General features: G+C 37.8%; 1 protein-coding gene across 1 annotated transcript in view; it reads left to right on the top strand.

Moving 5' to 3' along the window:
• The window catches only part of LOC106535357 (neuronal acetylcholine receptor subunit alpha-7), a 36,679-nt gene extending 16,459 nt beyond the window's left edge, over nt 1–20,220 (top strand). Inside the window, exons 4-10 of the mRNA XM_014032353.1 lie at nt 1,549–1,658; nt 9,409–9,488; nt 9,806–9,973; nt 12,781–12,975; nt 13,458–13,544; nt 17,160–17,269; nt 17,721–20,220. Coding sequence (XP_013887807.1) covers nt 1,549–1,658; nt 9,409–9,488; nt 9,806–9,973; nt 12,781–12,975; nt 13,458–13,544; nt 17,160–17,269; nt 17,721–18,350 — 1,380 coding nt within the window. The 3' untranslated portion in view covers nt 18,351–20,220. The remainder of the gene's footprint in view (nt 1–1,548; nt 1,659–9,408; nt 9,489–9,805; nt 9,974–12,780; nt 12,976–13,457; nt 13,545–17,159; nt 17,270–17,720) is intronic.
• The last annotated feature ends 586 nt before the right edge of the window (nt 20,221–20,806 follow it).

Below are 20,806 nucleotides of genomic sequence, written 5' to 3'. Positions count from 1 at the left end.
CACATGACAATAAAATAAAATAAACTAAAATAAAATAAAATAAAAATTTCTAACAAAAAAATCATATCCTAACAGAAAACATTTTATAGCAAGGTTTGCACAGCTGTGTAACCAAAAACATAAATAAATAAATAGAAAGGAAAGAAAAGAAAGAAAAGCAGCTCGCCTGCTTGCACAGAATTTATATTCTGACCGTTCTGCTTTGATGTAGGAAAAAATAAAATAAAATAATCAATAAAGGAGAAATGTACACATCGTTCCAAACAACAAAAAACAATCAGTGCAAAATGTTGAATTATTGCAACTATTTCAGCTGTTGCTACTGTTGGCTCTGTAATTTGTTACATCTGTATTGTTTAGGCTAAAACGAACTGTCCTCAATCTTCTCTTCTGTGAGCCTATTTCACACCATCTTTGCAAGAACTGTGTCACAAATTAGTGATACGTTCAAAAATGCACGTTACGTAACAACAAATCTGTTCTTAGACAGCTGTTACCCTAGAAGGACTGGTGTCTTCATCTATTTCTGATGGAGTGTGAAGTTAACGGGCTGCACTTTGTTGTGTTGGCTGCTAGTTGTGCTCTTGTAGCCAACAAACATGAAAAGAAGCACCAAACTGCCAAGACCCCAACGATGACAAGTGCAGTGAATAAGTCATTAGTCGCATCAGTGCAGACGTATGTCAGCAGACTCGCACGAAACCTCTTTGAAGACAAGATGATTTGTTTTTAATTGATAAATTACTCATATAGACTGAGGCGTGGTTGCACAGACTAAAACAGCCTAAAGAATTATGCATGTACACAAACACACACACACACACACACACAAGTGTCTCAGAGGCAAAGCTTTTCAAATGAATAAGACAGATTTTGCATGCATGAACACAGACATGTAGACATGTGTAACAGAGAAGGAGATGAGCAGAGTGCACTATAGCTACAGTGTATTAGTAATGGGACAGTGCTTGCTCCAAATAGCTCATCAGACACCCACTTCCATCTGTGAACTTATATACAGTACTTTACACACGTTCATAAAAAAGACATAAAGTAACACGTTCAAATACCAATCAACTTCAGATCACAAATTAACAACATACAATTCAAAACAATGCAAATGTCATGGATATGTTGGGTTTTTCAATGCTTTCATGCTAGACAGAGTTTGCCCCTCAGTGAATGGGCTCAGACCCAAATGGGAGAGCAGGGGGTTAGTGCCAACAAATGCTGTCTTGGCAAAGTTTCAGTGCCAACATTTATTATGAGAGCTGCAGCCAAAGTGCAACAGCCAGGAGCTAATAGCCTGTGTAATGGGACAATCTTTGACTTCTGATGGTTTAAGATTTATTCCTCTTTTTAAAAAAGAGTTATATTTGGTCTGCCGGTAACATTCTATGGTTTGATGCACAAATTAATGCATCTGTTCAAGCTGTGACCTACTATGCTGCTATCTACTGTATGCTATTCAGAGCTAAGAGTTTAAATAAGAATGTCTTCATTTTTATGTTTCTGGTTGATCTCTCTGTTTTGCATTATTTGCTTCAGTACTGGACAGATATTTACTTGACATGGAACCCGGAGAAGTACCCCGGAGTTCAGAACCTTCGTTTCCCATCCAATCTGGTTTGGGTCCCAGATATCCTCCTGTACAACAGGTACGTGTTGCTGCCTCCTGTCTAGTTGTCTCATAAACTGCCTGATGGAAAACAAAACAGATGTTATAAACCAACATCAGCACACTCACTGGGGACTAGGTAGTTTAAGAATTTTATTTTATTAAATCTACACGTGTACAAGTTTGCATAACTTACAGTATAAATCTGAATAACATCAAGGGAAATATGAGATTTAAAAGTTTATGCTTCAAAACTTCAAAATGACAATTTCAGATTTTATTTTGTTTTTTTATGGATATGTTTGTTTGATTTTTTATATTTTTGTTCTCACAGTTAATATTTTTATTTATTATTATGTGTGTATTTCAGTGTTTGCTTTAAAACCAAGTTCCAGTTTGGGGCTTAATTTGATTATTTCCTGCTTGATTTGATGCATTTTTATGTATTCTGTTTAACTTAGCTTCATCTTCTGCTTTCACACCTGGGTTTAGTGTCCTGATTACTAAACGTGTTCTGCGTTTAAATTATTTTTCTCATTATGTATTCTCCTCTGTGTCCTTTGTGCAGGTCATTTCTCTCAGTTCCTGATGTTTTTGCTGCTCTCTACATATTTAGTTTGGGGGGTTTGGGTGGTTTTATGGTCTTCTTACCCCTGCAGGTTTTTATGCTTTTTTATTCTAGTCCTGAATTTAGGTTAAACTCATGTTGGACCATGGAAATTTAATGATGCATAACGTTATATTAAGGATAAAGGCACAACATTTTAGTGTGGAGACAACATACACATTTAAGTATCATTTATAACTTAAATTTATTTTTGTTTTATTTAATAAATCAGCGTATATTTAGAAAAAAGTGTCTCACATTTTCCTAGTTTTTCTAGACCAAACAATAAAACAGAAACTTGTTATCGTATGCTGGAGCAAAGTTTGATGATTTATTTACAATTTTAAAACAAGGACAATAAAAAGTCTGTAACTGTGGAAAAAAAATAGGAGCATTGTTTAAAACTCAGTACCTCCAAGATTTACAACATTTCTTTAAAGCTTTGGTAAACAAATTTAATTTTTGTTTTAGATTTATTTTCAAATTTAGGTTATATATTTCCTCTAACTGTGTCTCACTGCTCACTCCAGCCTCAGCAAACAAAACCTGTTTTCAGCCTGATTGGATGAAGGCCTGTTATTTCTCTGCAGGTGTTTCTGGGATTTTCACAAAGTGCTCTTCATCAATGCTGAAATAAGAAGCATTCTGACCTGCCATGACTGCCAACAAACATGGATTGTGTTCAAGATTTCATTGTGTTTCAACCTCTTTTTTATGGCAGCAATCTTGTCCCTGAAAACAGTTTTTTTAGATTGCCATAGTGTTTGTGCACAGTTGTCCACGTAAACAAATGTCCCTTTTGCAAAACAGCTGTGACCCCTGGTGTGCTCTGATTTTTTATCTGGCACAGATGAGGGAATTGTTGCCCCAAAGGATTGTCAGAGAGGGGAAAAGAAATTAAGCTTTTGGTCACCTTGCAGGGAAATGTATTATCAGTGGATATTATTAGCRTTGGAGAGAGCCCAGCTGGTCAAATGATGTGTCAATCAAAAAGGGGCTGCACAGCCATTCTGACACCACCTTAAATCTGACATCCCTGAATCTACAAGGCTCTGTGTTCAACAGGGTCCACAGGTGGGCTGCTGTCAGTTTATATTATATGTTAAAGACTATTTACAGATTTGATCAAGTGCAAAGGAAATAAAATCAAACAGCTGCAGCCAGTTCTTATCAGGTTTTTGAAGTGAAACTACTGTATTTGTTCCTTGGCTGTCACATCAAATAATGAGCTTGAACAGTTCAGCTTCCTTTTATTTTATTTAACATTAASCATGGTAATGTGAAAGGGAATATCACTTAGGAGATTCTGAAATTGCATTTGTCTGTTGATCTGTGACAAAACCATCTTTTTATTGAGTTGCTGACTGTAAAAAGTACCAGGGGTAATGGTAACAAAGAGGGTATCTATTTAATCAATCTTTAGTAAGTCTCCAATGAACACCGTGTCCTGCTTTAAAATTACCCATTCAAAAGCTGCATTTGTAATGCAAAAATCACCACAAAAGACATAAATTTATTAAAATGTGTTTTATCTTTGTTAACTTGATTCTAAATTATCTTATGATAAAAAATCTGTTGGTTCTAGTTCTGAAAAGAAGAAGAAAAGTGATGCAGAAAAGCACAAGTTTTGGGTCTAACTGAGATGACGCAGAACATTAAGCTGCTTACGGTGGGGGATCAACAATCACAAACAGTGAAGGCAACAGTTGACACAGATTAAATCTGATGTTCTTTGTGCTTTTAGATTAAACCCTGAGAAAATACATTTTTGGTTTTTAAATGTAATAAGGAAGCAAGGAAGAGAGGAGGAGATAAATCTACGAGATGGAAGATTTAATGATCTTCCTTTGGGAAATGAGGTCATGGCCTCTGCCAAACATGAGCACACATAAAAGGAATGCAATGAGGTAAAGGAAGAGGGTTTGGATCCAACATGGATGCTTATTTAATCAGATATAAGTCTTGTTATATAACATGTTCCCACCTTAGCCATGGTTTCTGAAAACTGGTTTCTCACACAGCTTGCATCTCACCTGGTCACAAACTCTCAGAAAAACTGCAACTGAAAAATTACCTTTTGTCACAATTTGTAGTCACCAACAACTCTCCAACCCAGTGAGCTTCTTGATTTTACATATCTGTGAGCACGAATGCCTCTCCAAGGAGATGGGTCAAAAAATATTTTTAAGATRTAAAATACCAGCTTTTTTAGACCAATTTAGTCAGAACTTTCCCTACCAACACATCCATTCATRGTAGAAAATTCCCTGCTGGAGATTCATTTGCAGTGCTAGCAATACTGTAAATTGGTGCATGAAACACATGATAAATATACAAAAAAAATGATATTGTAAGTGTGAAAATTTGTCCTGTTTACAAGAGATGGAAAATATGTAAGACCTGTGAAAAATCCCAGCGAGACGTGGAAGACGTTACAGATTCTTACATTTTCACATTCGGCTCTTGCAGAACAAATCTGAGTGTTTCAGTGGAGGAGTGGAAACAAGCCAAGAGCTCCCGTATTTTTTATGTGCATGATTATTTTTGACAGTTGTTCCTCTGCTGGATGCCATTTGAACTGTGGCACATATGAAAAAAAAAGACAAAACATTTAGACCCCATGGCTTTTGGCATGCCTCAGCTCAATACAGTCTTATTTTTGGTAGACATACTTGTCTTTGTTTTATTCTTGCTTTTGTGTGTAAAAAAAATCCTAAATCCAAACTATAAATCCAGAGATGGTAAGGCCTTTATTTTGTTACTCATTGGTGATGACGGTGGTGAGGATGAAGATGCACCTCTAAGTTCTCACCTGTAACTTTTTAAGTTTGCTCAGGACTGTTGGCTTTCTGCAAACAGAGGTAGATGGTAACCTAAAGGTGCCAAGCCTCTGACCCAAGGTGCTTTTATTGTGAAAAATCAAGACTGTAGACTTTCTGTTTCTGCCTGTGTGGAGCAGAGGATCTTGCAGCAGTTTGTAGATTTGATCTTCTATTTTGGGGCACGGAGGAGAAACGTGTCTGAGGACTTCACGCCAAATCGTTTGATCTTGCAGCAGCACCTTTGGACAGAGATAAGCTCAGATGTTTCGTCAGCAATGCAGAGAGTGTGTATCTTTCATCAGATGAAGCATGGTCTGTTTCCTCAGCTAACACAGAGATAGCCAAAATTGTTCAGATATTAGACGTAAAACCCAATTAGTGGAAAGATTAGAGACTGTGAAGTTCAGCGTGACATTATAGCACTTTAAAATTTCCAAAGCTTTGTGTCAGGTTGCAGTATTTAGTTGTTTTTTTTTTTTTTTTCAAGCTAAGTTGCTGCAAAAGTTCCTCTAGTTTGCTGTTTCAAGAGCTGTCTTTATGATTCCCCACCACCCTGCTTGATCCCCCCTAAATGTCCCTGACTGTCATCTACCTCCTTTTTTCYCTATTCTTCTGCAGCTGATGCACTCTCGTATTTCCCCTTATATGTCTTCACTTTTATTCTCTGCACCATCCAAATCTGCTGCCAGCCTAATGTAGGTCRATCATGTGGCTCAAGTTTCCATGTGGTTTGAGCAGTGCTCAATAATTCTGCTTACACTGAGTGCAGACTCACGCTTCACACTTCCATATCACTGTAACCAGAAAACTGGAGTGAACTCTTTCTAACTGCATCATTTCATACAACAAGTTTTTATTGTGCAGCACTTTGGTTGTCCTTGTAGCTTTTTAAGTGCTTTATRAATAAAGTGGAATGTTATGGTGTGCCATAAAGTTCAGGATAACCTTCTTATATTTGATTTCATACTTTGCAAWGAGTATCTTTTTATGCGGCTCAGATTCAGTAAATATTTCTTGCCAGAAGCTCCACTGACACAGAAGTAATAAACACAGCAAGAATGTCCTTCTGAAAGTTAAAAAAAAGAAAAAYGTTGCCTTTTTTGCTCTCAAGAACTCCCTCAAACATTAAAACTTGCAGCAAACTCWCTGTGAATGGCTCCATCTCTCAAAGGTCCATGAAGGGATGACACTACTCTGTATGTGTGTGCAAATGTCAGCCCGTCAACAAGCACACACTCAAAATGTGATTTCTGGGATGAAGGTTGGTTCTGGGTGTGTGTGTGTGTGTGTGTGTGTGTGTGTGTGTGTGTGTGTGTGTGTGTGTGTGTGTGTGTTGAAGGTCAACAGACGATCATGCTAAGCTNGGGGGGGGGTCCCCGTGGAAAACAAAATTACCCAAACGCATTGCTCTTATTAAAATGTCATCCTCCTATGTGTGCTGATGTGGGAATAAGGTTGAAAGCTTTCTTTGCTATAAATTTCTAAAGAAGTGTGTTGCCCAATGTATAAAATTTAAATGCAGTTTGTCTGTTGGTTCAGCAGAATATTTCCTTTCCATCTATAATTTTCTCTGTTTCTCCTTTGGGATTATCCATTAGGAAACATTTATTGCTATGCCAATGACTGGCATGACATATTTTTATGTTTTTTTTTTTCATTATTCAACAGGTCACATAAAATAAGAGGATTTTCAATAGATGGAGAATTTCTTTAGAGGTAAAATCATTTMATCAGGATTTCAAGCTTTCATCAAGGTCTTATTCCAAATCTCCAAGATCTTTTACTTCTGTCTCTAAATGCTCAGGAAATTGTCCTTCATGCTCTCATCTGCAGAAAACTCAAACCCATTTACTCAGTCCAAAGAAAACAGAACCTTTTGGGATTTCTCTTGAGTCAAAATGCTCTCCCAGACTCGTCACTTATTTAGGCAGATGTCTAAATCTAAAMCTTAATTCACATTTATTATAATAGCATGCTGTGTGTTTTAGAGTAAACTGGATGCAACTGCCCCATGCATAAAAGTGTTTATCATCAGGGAAAGTCATTTAAAGTTTGTATAAAAGTGACAAACAKCTGCAAAGAGATCCTGCTCACGTATTCCACAAAACCTGTTTCTTTTATGCAGTAAAACAAAATCAGTCATATTCATCTAACTGAATAATAAAACATGTTTTTTTATTTTTTTTTCTCTAAATCCCATTATAAATAAAAAACCCAGTCTATGTGAATCAAATGTATCTTTTATTGGAGGTCTGGTCTGGAATGAATCACTGTTTCTCTCTGACTGCTGAAAGGACAAAGGTGATTGTTCCTGTTTGTTACCAAAACATTTCATGAATCATGGATTTTAATAAAATCCTCAGAAACTAATCTGTAGAGGTACATTTACACATTTACTGCTGATTACCTCCACAACTGTTGTTTTGTGGAAATGAAATCCAAGGATACAATATTAGGACTACCGTGGGGGGTGGGAGGAGGGGTGTTGTGCGCTCTGCCTATTTATGTATTTATGCATAAATATATTATAAATACATAAATACATATTCGTTTACTTTTGTAAAATGATATTGTGGGGTTAAAATGCATGTTAATGCTTTTACTGTGATTTACTTAATGTTCCTGTTTTCTTTGTATTTACTGTGCAGCTTTTTTGTTCCACATCAGTTCAACAATTAAGAAAAAATGTACTCCACACACCCCCTTCCCCCAACGGTAACATATATTTTACATTTTTAGGATGCATTATACGACATACCTGCATTTATCAATTTTCCAAGAGTATGTATTTACCTGGTGCAATACAATTTGGTTAGGAAAACATACAACAAAATACAACCATAATGTGACAAAAGCAGACATATTGACTGGATCAAATTATTGTCGGGGACATACCCCCCAAGGATATTACACCTCTGATCAAATCACAAGTCTGTCACCATGAAATTATTAAAGTTCTCAGAATCGGTTTTACATTGGTCCTGTTATAAAATCAATGAACTTCTTATAAACTCTTGAGGGTAATGTATTTAAAGTGTCCCTTGTTTGTTCTAAGTAATCAATTAAGATTATTGTGGCATTTCCCAGTATGTTTTTAGTTTCTTTGTTTTTTTTTCTCATGTTGGCAAGTAAAAATAAATAATATTAGGTTTAAATGATTGATTTAGAAGCTATGAATAGATATCAGGTAAATAAATCCATGTCCTGCTAAAAGACACCAGTGTGCTTTTACCAAAATTTATATTCCACATGTCGAGTGAAAAGCCTTCAGGAATATTTACGCATACTCCTCACATTTCCCCCCTCTGTCTCCAGTCTCGTATAGTAAGTTAAAGAAATATATTAACAGACAGTAACAGATGACAGCTGGAGTCAAGCTACAGCCTGGCTTCGGATAAGCATTCATTCATTGTTTAAAACGAGGCACATTCACTCTCCACTCTACCTCATTCTCTTCTTTTATGGGCCAAAAACAGCAAACTAAATGTGCAGCTAAAATGTTATTTTCCATAATTAAGGTCATATTTTATCAGTCTCTTACTTTATTTCAACAGGATTATTTGTGTGTTTTGTTGTCTGTGTGTTTGCTCTTATTATTGAGCAAAAATTATAAGTGGCCTCCAGTCAAAATAATGTTACCTGATAATGACAGAGAAGGACTAAGAGATTTACATCATTCTTACAGTTTGATATAAAGGGAAAATAACCATGTTTCTACTTTTTATAATCTATATTTTTAAAACTTATATTAATTAAAATAGATAATTATCATGCTTTGGTTCCTAAGATGCTGAATTCTCATAATTATGACCTTTTTCCAAAACAGACACAAGATTGTTTTTCAATCTGTTCTCATTTATAAGGTAATTTGAGTCTAATTTAGCAAATACAATAATTGTTTGCACCCATTTAAAGTCTTTTTTAGGACATATTTGGCTTTATTCAGCTGCCGTAAATTTAAAAAAGGATATTTTAGCCCAAAAATTAATTATCAACCTGTTTGGTGTCTTTTTGTTCTTGTAGACATGCTGTGACATTTTTATCGAGCCTGTGTGTGAACTCTTTTAGTCTCTTCTGCAACCGCCATGTTTGTTTTAAAATAATCAGTCAAATGAAACCTGCTCTGTCTGCGTCTTCTCTTTGTGTCACCTACATATTTTTAGTTTTGACTGTACAGGTTTTTCCTTGCAGCTCTCTTCATCGTTTTAGTCTAGCTTTTGTTTTTTTTTTTCCCCCCCCCCCCCCCTCCTTTTCAGGACTCTAAACTTCATTTTTTAAATTTCAATCTTTTATTTATTTCCCTTGCTGTTTAAATGTTTCATTACTGGTTTAACATCAAGCTCTTTTATCTCTCTGTGCAGTGCCGATGAGAGGTTTGATGCTACGTTTCATACAAATGTCCTGGTGAATTCTTCCGGGTTCTGTCAGTACCTCCCGCCAGGTCAGTTTTCTAAGATATTTCCAGCATCTGTTTTGATGTTAAATACTTTTTGTTAAAATATTTGATAGTGTCATACTGCATTGGTTTAAAACACTAATGCAATGTTGCATTTTATAGTAAAGCACAATGATTAAGGTGGGGTTTTTTTCTGACATCTGCAATGTTTGTGCCAATATTCTATCATTTCCTGCTCCCTATATTTTCATTTAGTGTCCAAAGAACATTTTAAAATCATTCTTGATGGCAAGTTAGAAAATAATTATACTAAAAAATTTAATTTCCAGTTTAAAACGGGCTTTCATGACACCTCCCTCCAGGTATCCTGAAGAGTACGTGCTACATCGACGTGCGGTGGTTCCCTTTTGATGTGCAGAAGTGCGACTTGAAGTTTGGCTCCTGGACCCACAATGGCTGGTTACTGGACCTCCAAATGTTGGAGGTCGACATCTCGACCTACATACCCAAYGGAGAGTGGGACCTTGTAGGTAAGATTAAAACTTTCATGTGGTTTTAGGTGAAAGTCATCCCCAGCACTAACATTAACTTATCACAGATGGAGGTACTCCGGTTTCCCCCGCAACACAAAAGGTTGCTTTCAGGTCCTGGCCGCCCTTGAAAAAGAGATCTGCACTCTATTTGCCTGGATAAATAACGGTAAATAAATATAATCTTGTTCACAATCTGTGCTAGTCTAAAACCAGCAGAATAAGTTGAACCCAAAGAYACAAACATACCGACACACAAAGTGATTGCACCTGGAGTGTGAGGAGGTGGGGAGAAGGGTTGTGTGAGGTGACAGCTGGCTCAGAGATGCTTCACTTCATTCAGGACAGTCAGGAGGTAAGCTGGCCAACCACAAACAAACCACACCAATGTCAAAGCACACACACACTCTGCAARTCTGCAATCCATCATAATAACAGGTGGCTAACAAGGACTATTTCACTCCAGCATCCAGGTGACAAAGTTTAAATGGGATGAAATTGGATCCATTCAATTTATTTAAATTCAATTTCTTTAGGAAGATCAAACCTTTTGGTGGCACACACCTAAATGAGTTGTGGATTTTGATTATGCTGCTGATTTTGTCATWCCCAGGGGTGGACTGGGGAGAAAAAGTGGCCCGGGAGTTCCCAACAGACTGGCCATTCAAGATATGCAGACTTGAACATGATTTTGTTCAAARTAATTACATTTACAAAGCAAGCATTTGTTTGAGACCTACAGTGTGTGCCACTGAAGCAAATAGCATTTTTGGTCTGTGAGAGGAAACTGGAGTACCAGAGGGAAAAAAAAACCATTCATGCAGAGGGAGAACATGTAAACACCACCCAGAAAGGTCCCAGGCTGGGATTTGATCCAGCAACCATTTAGCTGAGAAACAACAGCTCCAACAACAGGGCTGCCAAATTTTATATTTATAAGCTTGGTGAAGATTCTCAGTTCTCCTTGTGATAAAAAATAAGTTTAAAACAAACAACCAGACTTCTATTCTGAGTTCTAAGCTTTATAAATCTTCATAAAAGTTTACAAAGTTTAGAACACCACACTACACCAAACATGTTGAATTGACAAAGCTTTCCTACAGTTTCTGGGCAAAAGACCAGTTGTACTTTTTTTCTTCTTCTATGGCTACATATGCTATAGAAAAATGATGCCTCTAACCTCGTGAGAACATACTTACTCAAGTTGAGAACATTTGTTTTATACTGGCTTTTTTATTTAGAAGGAATATTTTAAGATTATATTTTTAAATAGATTTTTTGTATGTTTTAACTGTTGTTTTTGAAAAAAAATATATATATAAAGGATTATACGTATATTAAACAAGGATAAAGGAAAAAATAGGATTTATTAATCCTAAATAGCTAGGTGGAATTAAAATGAGCAAAAACCAAAGGTAAATCTGGCGGGGCCAGCAAATCTTTGAGGGTGGGGCGGGGTGGGGGGGCATAGCCCCTCCTGGCCACCCTCACTTGTTGCACCCCTGTTGATTGACAGGAGCTGATCACCTGCAGCCACAGCACCGCACAGCTCTCTGTTGGATCTGAGAGACAAACAAGGAGTTACTGTATATGTGGTCCACTCCACAGCCGGCTGCGCTCTGAGCAGATCAACTGCTGGAGGCGCTCCACAAAGGCTGAGCGTACTGCGCATTATTGAAGCAGTTTGTTTGTTCATCACACTTTTGCTCTCCTATTTACAACATTTCACAAGTTGTACTGCCGCATGTCCTTTTGGAGAAATCTACAACAACGTAAACACCCAAAAATAAACACTTTCACCGCTGGCCAGGGTGCGCACTTGCAACTACCCAAGGYGCGACTATAAAAGCYCAGCCTTYATAGAGGCATTGTGGTGCCGCAGAACAAGCAAACTCTACATTGACTGCAGAGCCAACTGCAGCAACACTTCTATGGGCCGAACCACCTACAGCACATYGGCCCACAATCCCACCGGGAAAACTCCTGGTAGACTTGTATGCCAGTGTGCCCCTGGTCATACACAGGTTCACACTCAGAATTATCAAACAATTTAACAATAAATTACAAATGGCTGATTATGGCTGGGCAGTCAGTTAATGTATGAACTAATCAGAGACACTCAGCCTGATTTTTGGTCACAGCTGATTGTTAATAATGGAGCATGAAAGTTCCTCCACCTTTATTATGCACACACACGTCTCACACATGCACATACACACATACATGCACACACATGCACACACATGCACACACATGCACATGGCTCTGCTAGTGATTAATAGGCACAACTTTGATTGATTTTGTTGCCATTTCAGAGTGGACCACTTGTAGCTTTGTCTGGTTCTCTTGATTGAAATCAACACTCTGGAAACACACACACACTAACGCACACATTCCATCTGCAAAAGTCAGAGATGTTCTTMTGACTGTGCCTTGTGATTGGGATCTTGTCCACAAGTGCCACAAACAGGATAGCAGACAATGGGCAGCCCTGCAGTGTCCCTCACATAATGAACAAGCTGAAGTTTGTACAGAGATGAAGACTCAGCTCTTGCTTAGGTTAACTTTTTTCATCAGGATATCAACTCTGTAATCTTCTGATTACAGAGAGTACATTTTTATGCCTCCACTCTGGAGGAGGCATACTGTTTTCTGGTTGTCCATCTGTGTCTTCTGTAGACACTTTGTTAGACAAAAGAGTATCCCTCACCTATTTTTTATTTTTARTTTWTTTTAACCCAACCAAATTTGGTTCCTTCTTAGGAATTTGATCAACCTTGTCCCAATCACCTTCATTTGTTCCTCAGGGGTTCCAGGAAAGCGCAACGAGCTGTACTACGAGTGCTGCAAGGAGCCGTACCCAGACGTGACGTTCACAGTCACCATGCGCCGCAGGACTCTGTACTACGGCCTCAACCTGCTCATCCCCTGCGTGCTCATCTCTGGCCTAGCCATGCTGGTGTTCCTGCTCCCCGCTGACTCTGGAGAGAAGATCTCACTGGGTACAATAGAAGACACACTTCAACACCCCCCCCCCCCCCAGAACACATAAAAATAATCTCACACTCACACAAAAAGACAAGGATTCATGAATATTAGCATAAATATGACAGAAAATATATCTTTCTCCCAGGGAGTTCAGGTCCCAGCGCTATCACCAAACCATTTTTTTTGTCACTGCTTTATGCTAATGCTGACATTACAGCTGTGGATTAGCATTTATGTTGGGTACTAATCATTTGCAGATGTATAAAAATGCCAACATAAACACGTCAGAAGATAATCACCTGGGCTTGAAAATACCAGCTTGTTTCAAAACGACTGTCGGTGAGAAAGAGACAAGGTTATAGTAATAAAAAGGAACACTTCACAATAAATACATGCCGTTATTTATCTGCCTTTAAGTCAAAACCTGCATTTATTTTGAGTTCTTTCAAGTCACAAAGTAGACGARTGCTAACTTTTTGTTGTTGTTGTTCTTCAGGCATAACGGTGCTGCTCTCTCTGACAGTGTTCATGCTGCTGGTAGCAGAGATCATGCCTGCCACTTCAGACTCTGTTCCTCTGATTGGTAGGACATTATTCTTCTATAATTACTGTGGAGTTAGAAATAAACACACTGCAAAAACTGTCAATCTTACAAAGTTTTAAAATATTATATCCAGCCAAAAAGTCTTTTTGATCTTGCTTTGAGACTGATTTACTAAACAAGAGCTGATTGTGTAAGAATAATCATCTTGTTTTCAGAATGTGTAAGATTATTTGTCTTGTTAGTCTGAAAATTAAACTCGAATTAAGTCAAAACTTTCTGCCAATGTAGTAAGAAATTTTTACCTGTTAAGATTCTTGAAATAAGAAAAAAACTGAGTCAAATCAAGTATTTTAAGAATCTTACCAAGTAAATTTTTCTTACTCCACTGGCAGAAATTTTTGACTTAACTTGAGTCAAATTTTCAGACTAACAAGACAAATAATCTTAYACATTCTGAAAACAAGATGATTATTCTTACACAATCAGTTCTTGTTTAGTAAATCAGTCTCAAACCAAGAACAAAAAKACCTTTTGGCTGAATATCAGATTTTAAAAATTGGTAAGATGGACATTTTTTGCAGTGCACAAATAGGGAGAAAATAATTCATTTGTATTCGTGGTGGTCCCCAAAAAAATGTAAACTGGTTTCTTCTGCTGCAGATTAAAATAAGTTACTTCCAGAGTTGTAAAGCAACCAAGTACAAATACTTAACTGCATTTAAGTAGAATTTTGGGGTATCAGTACTTTACTTGAGTAATTCTACTTCAGCCTACTTTTTACTTCTGCTCCTTATTTTTTTTAATAGAAGAAGTAGAAAGTTGTTACTTTTATTTCATTTTTGCTTGTTTTCATTGCAGCTTGTTGTAAAAAATTGTGCCTCCTAGATAGAGTGAATTTAATTGTGTTTGAATGACAAGTATAGATATTAGGGGTGCAACAATACATGTACCCATACTGAACCGTTCAGTTCAGTGCTTTAGGTTCAATACACACTTGTATCGAACAATACAGAATTTTAAAATTTAATCAACTTGTCTTCTGACGTTGCTTTTGTGTTGAAGGATCAGTGGATCTGTGTTCGACTACTCCACCTAGGCTGAATTGTCGAGCACAGATCCACTGAGAAACTTTCTGTTTCAGCAACATTTTATTTAAAAACTGTACTTTTGAGGTTAAACAAATGTCCATAATTAATTTCAATAAATTACAAGTTAAAAAGGGCATGGACATTTCTCCTTTTCATATCGAAAAAGTATTGAACCGAATCGACTCGTGAATTTTTTGTATCGTTGCACCCCTAATAGATATATAAAATTCTGATACCATATTAGTTTGTACACAAACAAATCATGTCACACTCCAGCAGGACATACTAATTAAAATAAAAGGACTGGACTTAAGAAGTATTTGTATTTCAGGAATTATATTACTGCATTTGGTCTGCAGCCCAGATTTTAATTTTGGAGTAAAGATTAGTGCAGCCTTGATATATGTATATAAACTGAAACAGCTAGACTAGTGCATCTTAAGTTTAATTATTTTAATGCAATATAGTCCTTCCTGCATTTTTTTGCAGAGGTCACTTGCTAATAAATGTCCTTACATAAAATCTAACTGCTCATTTTAAATCAATACTATTACTTTTAATACTAAAGTACAAAAAATATCAGATACTTTAAGACTTTTACTCAATTAATATTCCTAAAGGAGACTTTAACTTTTACCATAGTACTTTTTTGGTAAGACACTTGTACTTTTACTCAAGTATCACTTTGTGGTACTTTATATAACACTAGTTACTTCATACGGAGAAGATTTTGCAGGTTAATGGCAGCATTTGTTTCACAAAAGATAATGTTTTGCTTTACATTTTATACTCTAATTTAACTGCCTGTAGGGAGCTATAAGGTTCACATTGTCACAGTGTGGGAGAGTGGTATGGAAATCTTTTTTCTTACCAGGCTAGTCACGATAGGCTAGGAGCCAAAAGAGAGAGATAGGCCTCAGACCACAGTGCTGACTGTAACACAACACTTTCTACACACCCAGTGACTAATGTGTTGTGACTGGGGGTGAGGTGTTGGACGTTTGGGGTTGGGCCTTTGATTGCTAAATCAGCATGTGAAGATTGCACTCGGTGCAGGAGGCAAACATGGTGCTGCTTTGTGTGAGTCTGCACTGATCCAAACAGGAAAAGACAGGGCAGCAGGCAAAGACATGAGCGGCTAGGCAGAAGACAGAAACGCTGCTCTGCATCAACTGGCAGCTCAGTGATGTAAAACAAGGCCATTAGCAACACTTTCTTCATGAGGCTGGATGTTCCAACGCACTGCAGACAAYGCAGAACAGATAGACTAAATTGAACAGGTTCTCATGCAGCTTCCAGTTACACTTCAGCAGGCATGCTGCATGTTTTGATTGGTCACGTTTACTGTGAGGTAACAGCTGCTTCTAATGCATGTGGACAGGAAACTGCACTTCACAAAATGCATAACGTGCATTTTCATGTGTCTGCAGCTTCCACTGGATCCAAGTGTCACGGTTTGTTTTGGTCTGATTGTAGATTAGGAGACAAGTTAGTCACCCTCCCATCAGCCCCTTGGACTGTTTTGACCTTAGACTTGTTGACAAGGATAAACTTCTCTCCAGAACAAATGACTGGGCCCTGTCTGCATGGGAGCATTTTACATTGTTATTTTGTTTCAGTCTTGTGTCCATTCAGACATCATGAGCAGTATTTTACTTGAAACCAAGTTCCAAATTAGAAATAATAAAAATGAAATGCCATTGTCCCATTGTTGTTTGAAGAGTTGATTAGTTCAAAGGTTACGCATTTAACATATGTAAAGTTTAATGGTGCATTCACACCCTGTTTAGTCCATTTTAATCAAACTCTACGATGTCTGATTCATTTGGGGAGGTGTGAATGCATAATCATATTCTGATTCGGTTAAAATGACCTCTGGTGTGGTTTGAATGCATGTGTGAACGCCAAGCAGACAGGACTATAATGCAGGACATTCTGAGTGATAATAGTAATAAAGTTACTCATATCTTATAAATACCTTGCTGGACGTCTGCATAAGGTGGACATCATGGCTGTGGAGTTGGATGTGCTCCTACGCAGTGAACGCTGCCTCATATGGAACCGACTCATCAGCCTTGTGTAGAAAAACAATATTCTCCGTGGTTCTGCCTCATCCTCCTCTCACACTGAGCTCATTGTGGAAGCGTGTTTGTTTGACACATTTGCCAAAAACAAAAAGTGAATCCTAAATCCGCTAAAATCTGACATCACTCCATGYTTGTTTACATTTTGTGAAGAAGGAAGTTGTGCTCCATGTCTTCTTCTTCAGAGGTTTTTGTGTTGGTTCCTTCAGTGGTTCTTGGTGCAGTGCCCCCACAGGTGGGGGGGGAGGGGTAACAGGTAGTTCACAGAGTTTAGTTCCCTTGACAAAGTGCAGTATGCATACAAACCACACCAAATGAAAATGTAAACAAATCTTCAAATTTTGGTCCCTAATCAAATTGAGTCTACCGGACTATCAGGTGTGAATTCCAAGTATAAAAAACTTGTTTTTTTTTTCTTCTTTTTTGGATTTTGTTGTTCTTTGTACAATCTGTGATACATGAATGTGTCTTTCCCTCCTCAGCTCAGTACTTTGCCAGCACCATGATGATTGTGGGCTTGTCTGTGGTGGTAACTGTCCTGGTTCTTCAGTTTCATCACCAYGATCCTCGAGGAGGGAAGATGCCTAAATGGGTAGGTTGATACAGAAGAAACAGAAGAAAAKAATTTCATTTTTATGTCATTTGAAAGAATGTACAGTGTTTTCAAAGACAAGGAGAAGATTACACTTTTGAAGCTTATTTTAGTAAAATTATCATTTTTCAACGACTTAGAATAACTGGTCTTGAATTACAATTTTCTGTTGGATAAGCTCAGATAATATCTAAAGCGGTTTAGAAGTAGTTCTGTTTTTTAGCTGACAGTTTGACTTGAATCAGTGAATATATTTTTTGTTAAAAATTCCTATTTCTTCTTCTCAAATGCTATAAAACTAAAATAATTAAAAATGATACTACGGTAAATTATAAAACAAAAACTAAAATAACATAATTTTGGCTACTGACCCCAATTCTGTTCACGTTTTGAGCATTTAAAAAAGCTTTTTTTTAGCTTTGCATGTGCCATCTGTGTTCTGCTCAACCAGGTCAGAGTCTTCCTGCTCAACTGGTGTGCTTGGTTCCTTCGCATGAAGAAACCCGGAGAAGAAGGCAAAACAGCTGTGAACTCGGCTAACCCTCAGACTTACAAATACTCCCACTCCCCCCCTCACCACACCAGCACCAGCAGTATCCAGATGAGCACCATTCCGGGGCAGGCCTCCACTCAGTCCACTACAACAAACGGCAACATGAACCTTTACTTCGGCTACCACGCGATGGGCACAGATAACCCTGCTTTCCCACCGAGCACTGATTCAGGACTGATGATGTCCGGCAGCAGCGGCAGCAGCRGYGGCGGTGGCGGCGGCGGAGGAGGAGGAGGGAACCACCACAGCAGCTCCTCGCAGCCCGACATCCACTCGGACCAAACGCGGACTTTGTTGGTGGAACAGATTCCCGAAATTTCACGCATCCTGGAGGAAGTGCAGTACATAGCGAGGCGCTTCCGGGACCAGGACGAAGGCGAGGAAATCTGCAGCGAGTGGAAGTTCGCGGCGGCCGTCGTGGATCGGTTGTGCTTGGTGGCGTTCTCGTTGTTCTCCATCATCTGCACCTTCACCATACTCATGTCAGCTCCCAATTTCATCGAGGCAGTGTCCAAAGACTTCGCATAAAGCTGCTCTCTTTCCTGACTGGAAAGCAAAGGAGAGGAAAAGCAACAGCTTAGARTCTTAACATAATTGGGTCCGTTCTTCACAAGAATAATTTCCACTGTGTAAAGCTTCACAAGTTGTTTTTTTTTTTCAGATCTTTTGTAAACCAGGTCTCTACAGATGTCTCAGTGTATTTGATCAGGATGACGTGTTTTTCGTTTCCTTCTTGGTAGCTTTTCTGGCAAACGTCTTCCATCAGAGAAGCACAGCTACATGTTAAAGTTAATGACATGAAAACACTGCAATGCACTTTTCATCAATACCCCTGACGCACCACCTTGTTTAGCTGCCACCACTTCAGCTTCATGTCTCATCAGTAGAGTCCCTCACGCTCTCTTCTCTCTCTGACACAAATCCCATTATTCCTCCCATCCTCTCGAATATCTTTAAGAACTGTGAATACATTTCCTCTGCAGTTTCACATGAATCAGTTTAAAATTACATTTTGGTTTTAGTCTGGTGCATATTGTAATGCTAGATTTTTGTATTCATATATCATTTTAAACTTTGAAATGTGGWTTTATTGGGGTAAAATAATATTTTAAAATTAGTTGTAGAATTTAGCCTTAACATACATTTCATTCTTTTATTTAGTTTAGCTTTTTATGCTAATACTTCTGGTGATTACCTAATTAAATTATAATGTACGACCACAACAGAGCACAGTAAATATATCAAATGAATTAAGTGGCGTTGTACATACAATATGATGTTAAAATGTTGTCAAATTCTTGTTTAATTTTGGAGGTTTTTCTGTACCAATTGTTAAATACTTCAAAATATTTCATTAAATACTTCAAAATATTTCATAAAAAATATGTATTTGGCTACTTCTACATGTCACTTACACTACAGTCTCTCATTTTTTCTAACCAAAAAACATTTCAATCCATTTTTCTCATTACAGTAATGAAGTTTTAGAAGCAAGTAATAGTTAATTGAAATCGTTTTAGTTAAGTTTTTTTAATCTGTGAAACTTTTCCAAAGAGGATTTTTCAATGTTTTATTAGCTTCTATATCTTGTGCTGACTCTGTATATTTTGTGCAGTTCATTACTTACATCTGCTCACATTGCATATATATCATATATCATATATCCTTCAAAAGTTTGTGTGTTTTTATTGCAGTATTCTGATAGAAACTCAAAGTGACAAGAGAAAATTAAAGTACGGAGACCGAGGGGACAACACCCCTGCTGAAGCATCCTAATCTTTTGTAGCACTCGTTTGTTTTTGTGTGTGTTTGTTTTCACTSTCTAATGCTCAGCAAAAGACAAACACTTCTCTGTAATCTCTAGAAGCAACATGCAACAGGGATTACTGGGTGACTTGATGTAACAGATTTGTGTTCAGCCTCATCACCTTTCACCATTCAAGCGTCCTCTCTGATCCTCAGACTCGAGTGAAATCCTATTTTCTTGCACAGAGGTGAACTGAAGAACTGATGAGTGATTAACTGGACACCGAGGAGGAAATGAAGTTCATTCMCCTTCATTAGGAGCCAACAGCAGCTGCAGCAGCAGCTTTGTAACTCTGTTAATGACAGATTTGTTTAAAAATGTAGCTGCAAAATTGTGAAATGTTCATCTTTTTTTTTCATACAGTTCAACAATCTGGTCATCTTTAAAGTTTACCAAGTGAAATGATGTTTACTTTTGTAAAATGTCTTGAAGCTGTGCTACAGATTCCACTGTTGCAATGTAAAGGAAATGATCACTCTTGTTTCTTCTGAGGAACAATAAATGAAAACCTGTGAGGTAAAATGTGCAGGTACCAGCAGAGGCTTCATCTGTCACTGCCATTTTGCTGAAGGGATGAAGATATGGTGTGGTATGAGGRCCAAAATWAAAGCTATTGCACAACCAGTGGTTGCTACATCCTTGTAGCAGGAGGCTATATTATTACTAAGTCAGCTATTGATCTGATTAATGATAGGCCGGCATCAGTAACTCAGCAGCTGGCGCTGGCAAATAAGGAGCCTAGGCAGGCTGCTAGCCTCTCTGATGCTAATGCAAATGAATATTTGCCAGTGCCGGCCTCTCAGTTATCGTTGCCGGCCTGTCATTAATCAGATCAATAACTGGCTTAGGAATTGATATAACCTCCTGCTACAAGGATGTAGCAACTGCTGGTTGTGCAGTAGTCTTAATTTTGACCCTTATACAGCACCATACAAAGAAAACAGCTGTTCATTTTACCAACTATAAACAGCTTTCCTTCTACCTTCAGACACTGAATGTCAATCAGCATCAGCAGGGCCTGAGCCAGTCACAGATAATGCAGACATGTGTGTGTGTGTATATATATACACTCACCGGCCACTTTATTAGGTTCACCTGTCCAACTGCTCGTTAACACTTAATTTCTAATCAGCCAATCACATGGCGGCAACTCAGTGCATTTAGGCATGTAGACATG

This window comes from Austrofundulus limnaeus, unplaced genomic scaffold (genome assembly GCF_001266775.1).
Source record: "Austrofundulus limnaeus strain Quisiro unplaced genomic scaffold, Austrofundulus_limnaeus-1.0 Scaffold1427, whole genome shotgun sequence".
NCBI classification, from domain to species: domain Eukaryota; kingdom Metazoa; phylum Chordata; class Actinopteri; order Cyprinodontiformes; family Rivulidae; genus Austrofundulus; species Austrofundulus limnaeus.
The sequence above is the reverse complement of the archived record's forward strand: the minus strand, read 5'-3'. Positions and strand labels throughout refer to the sequence as shown.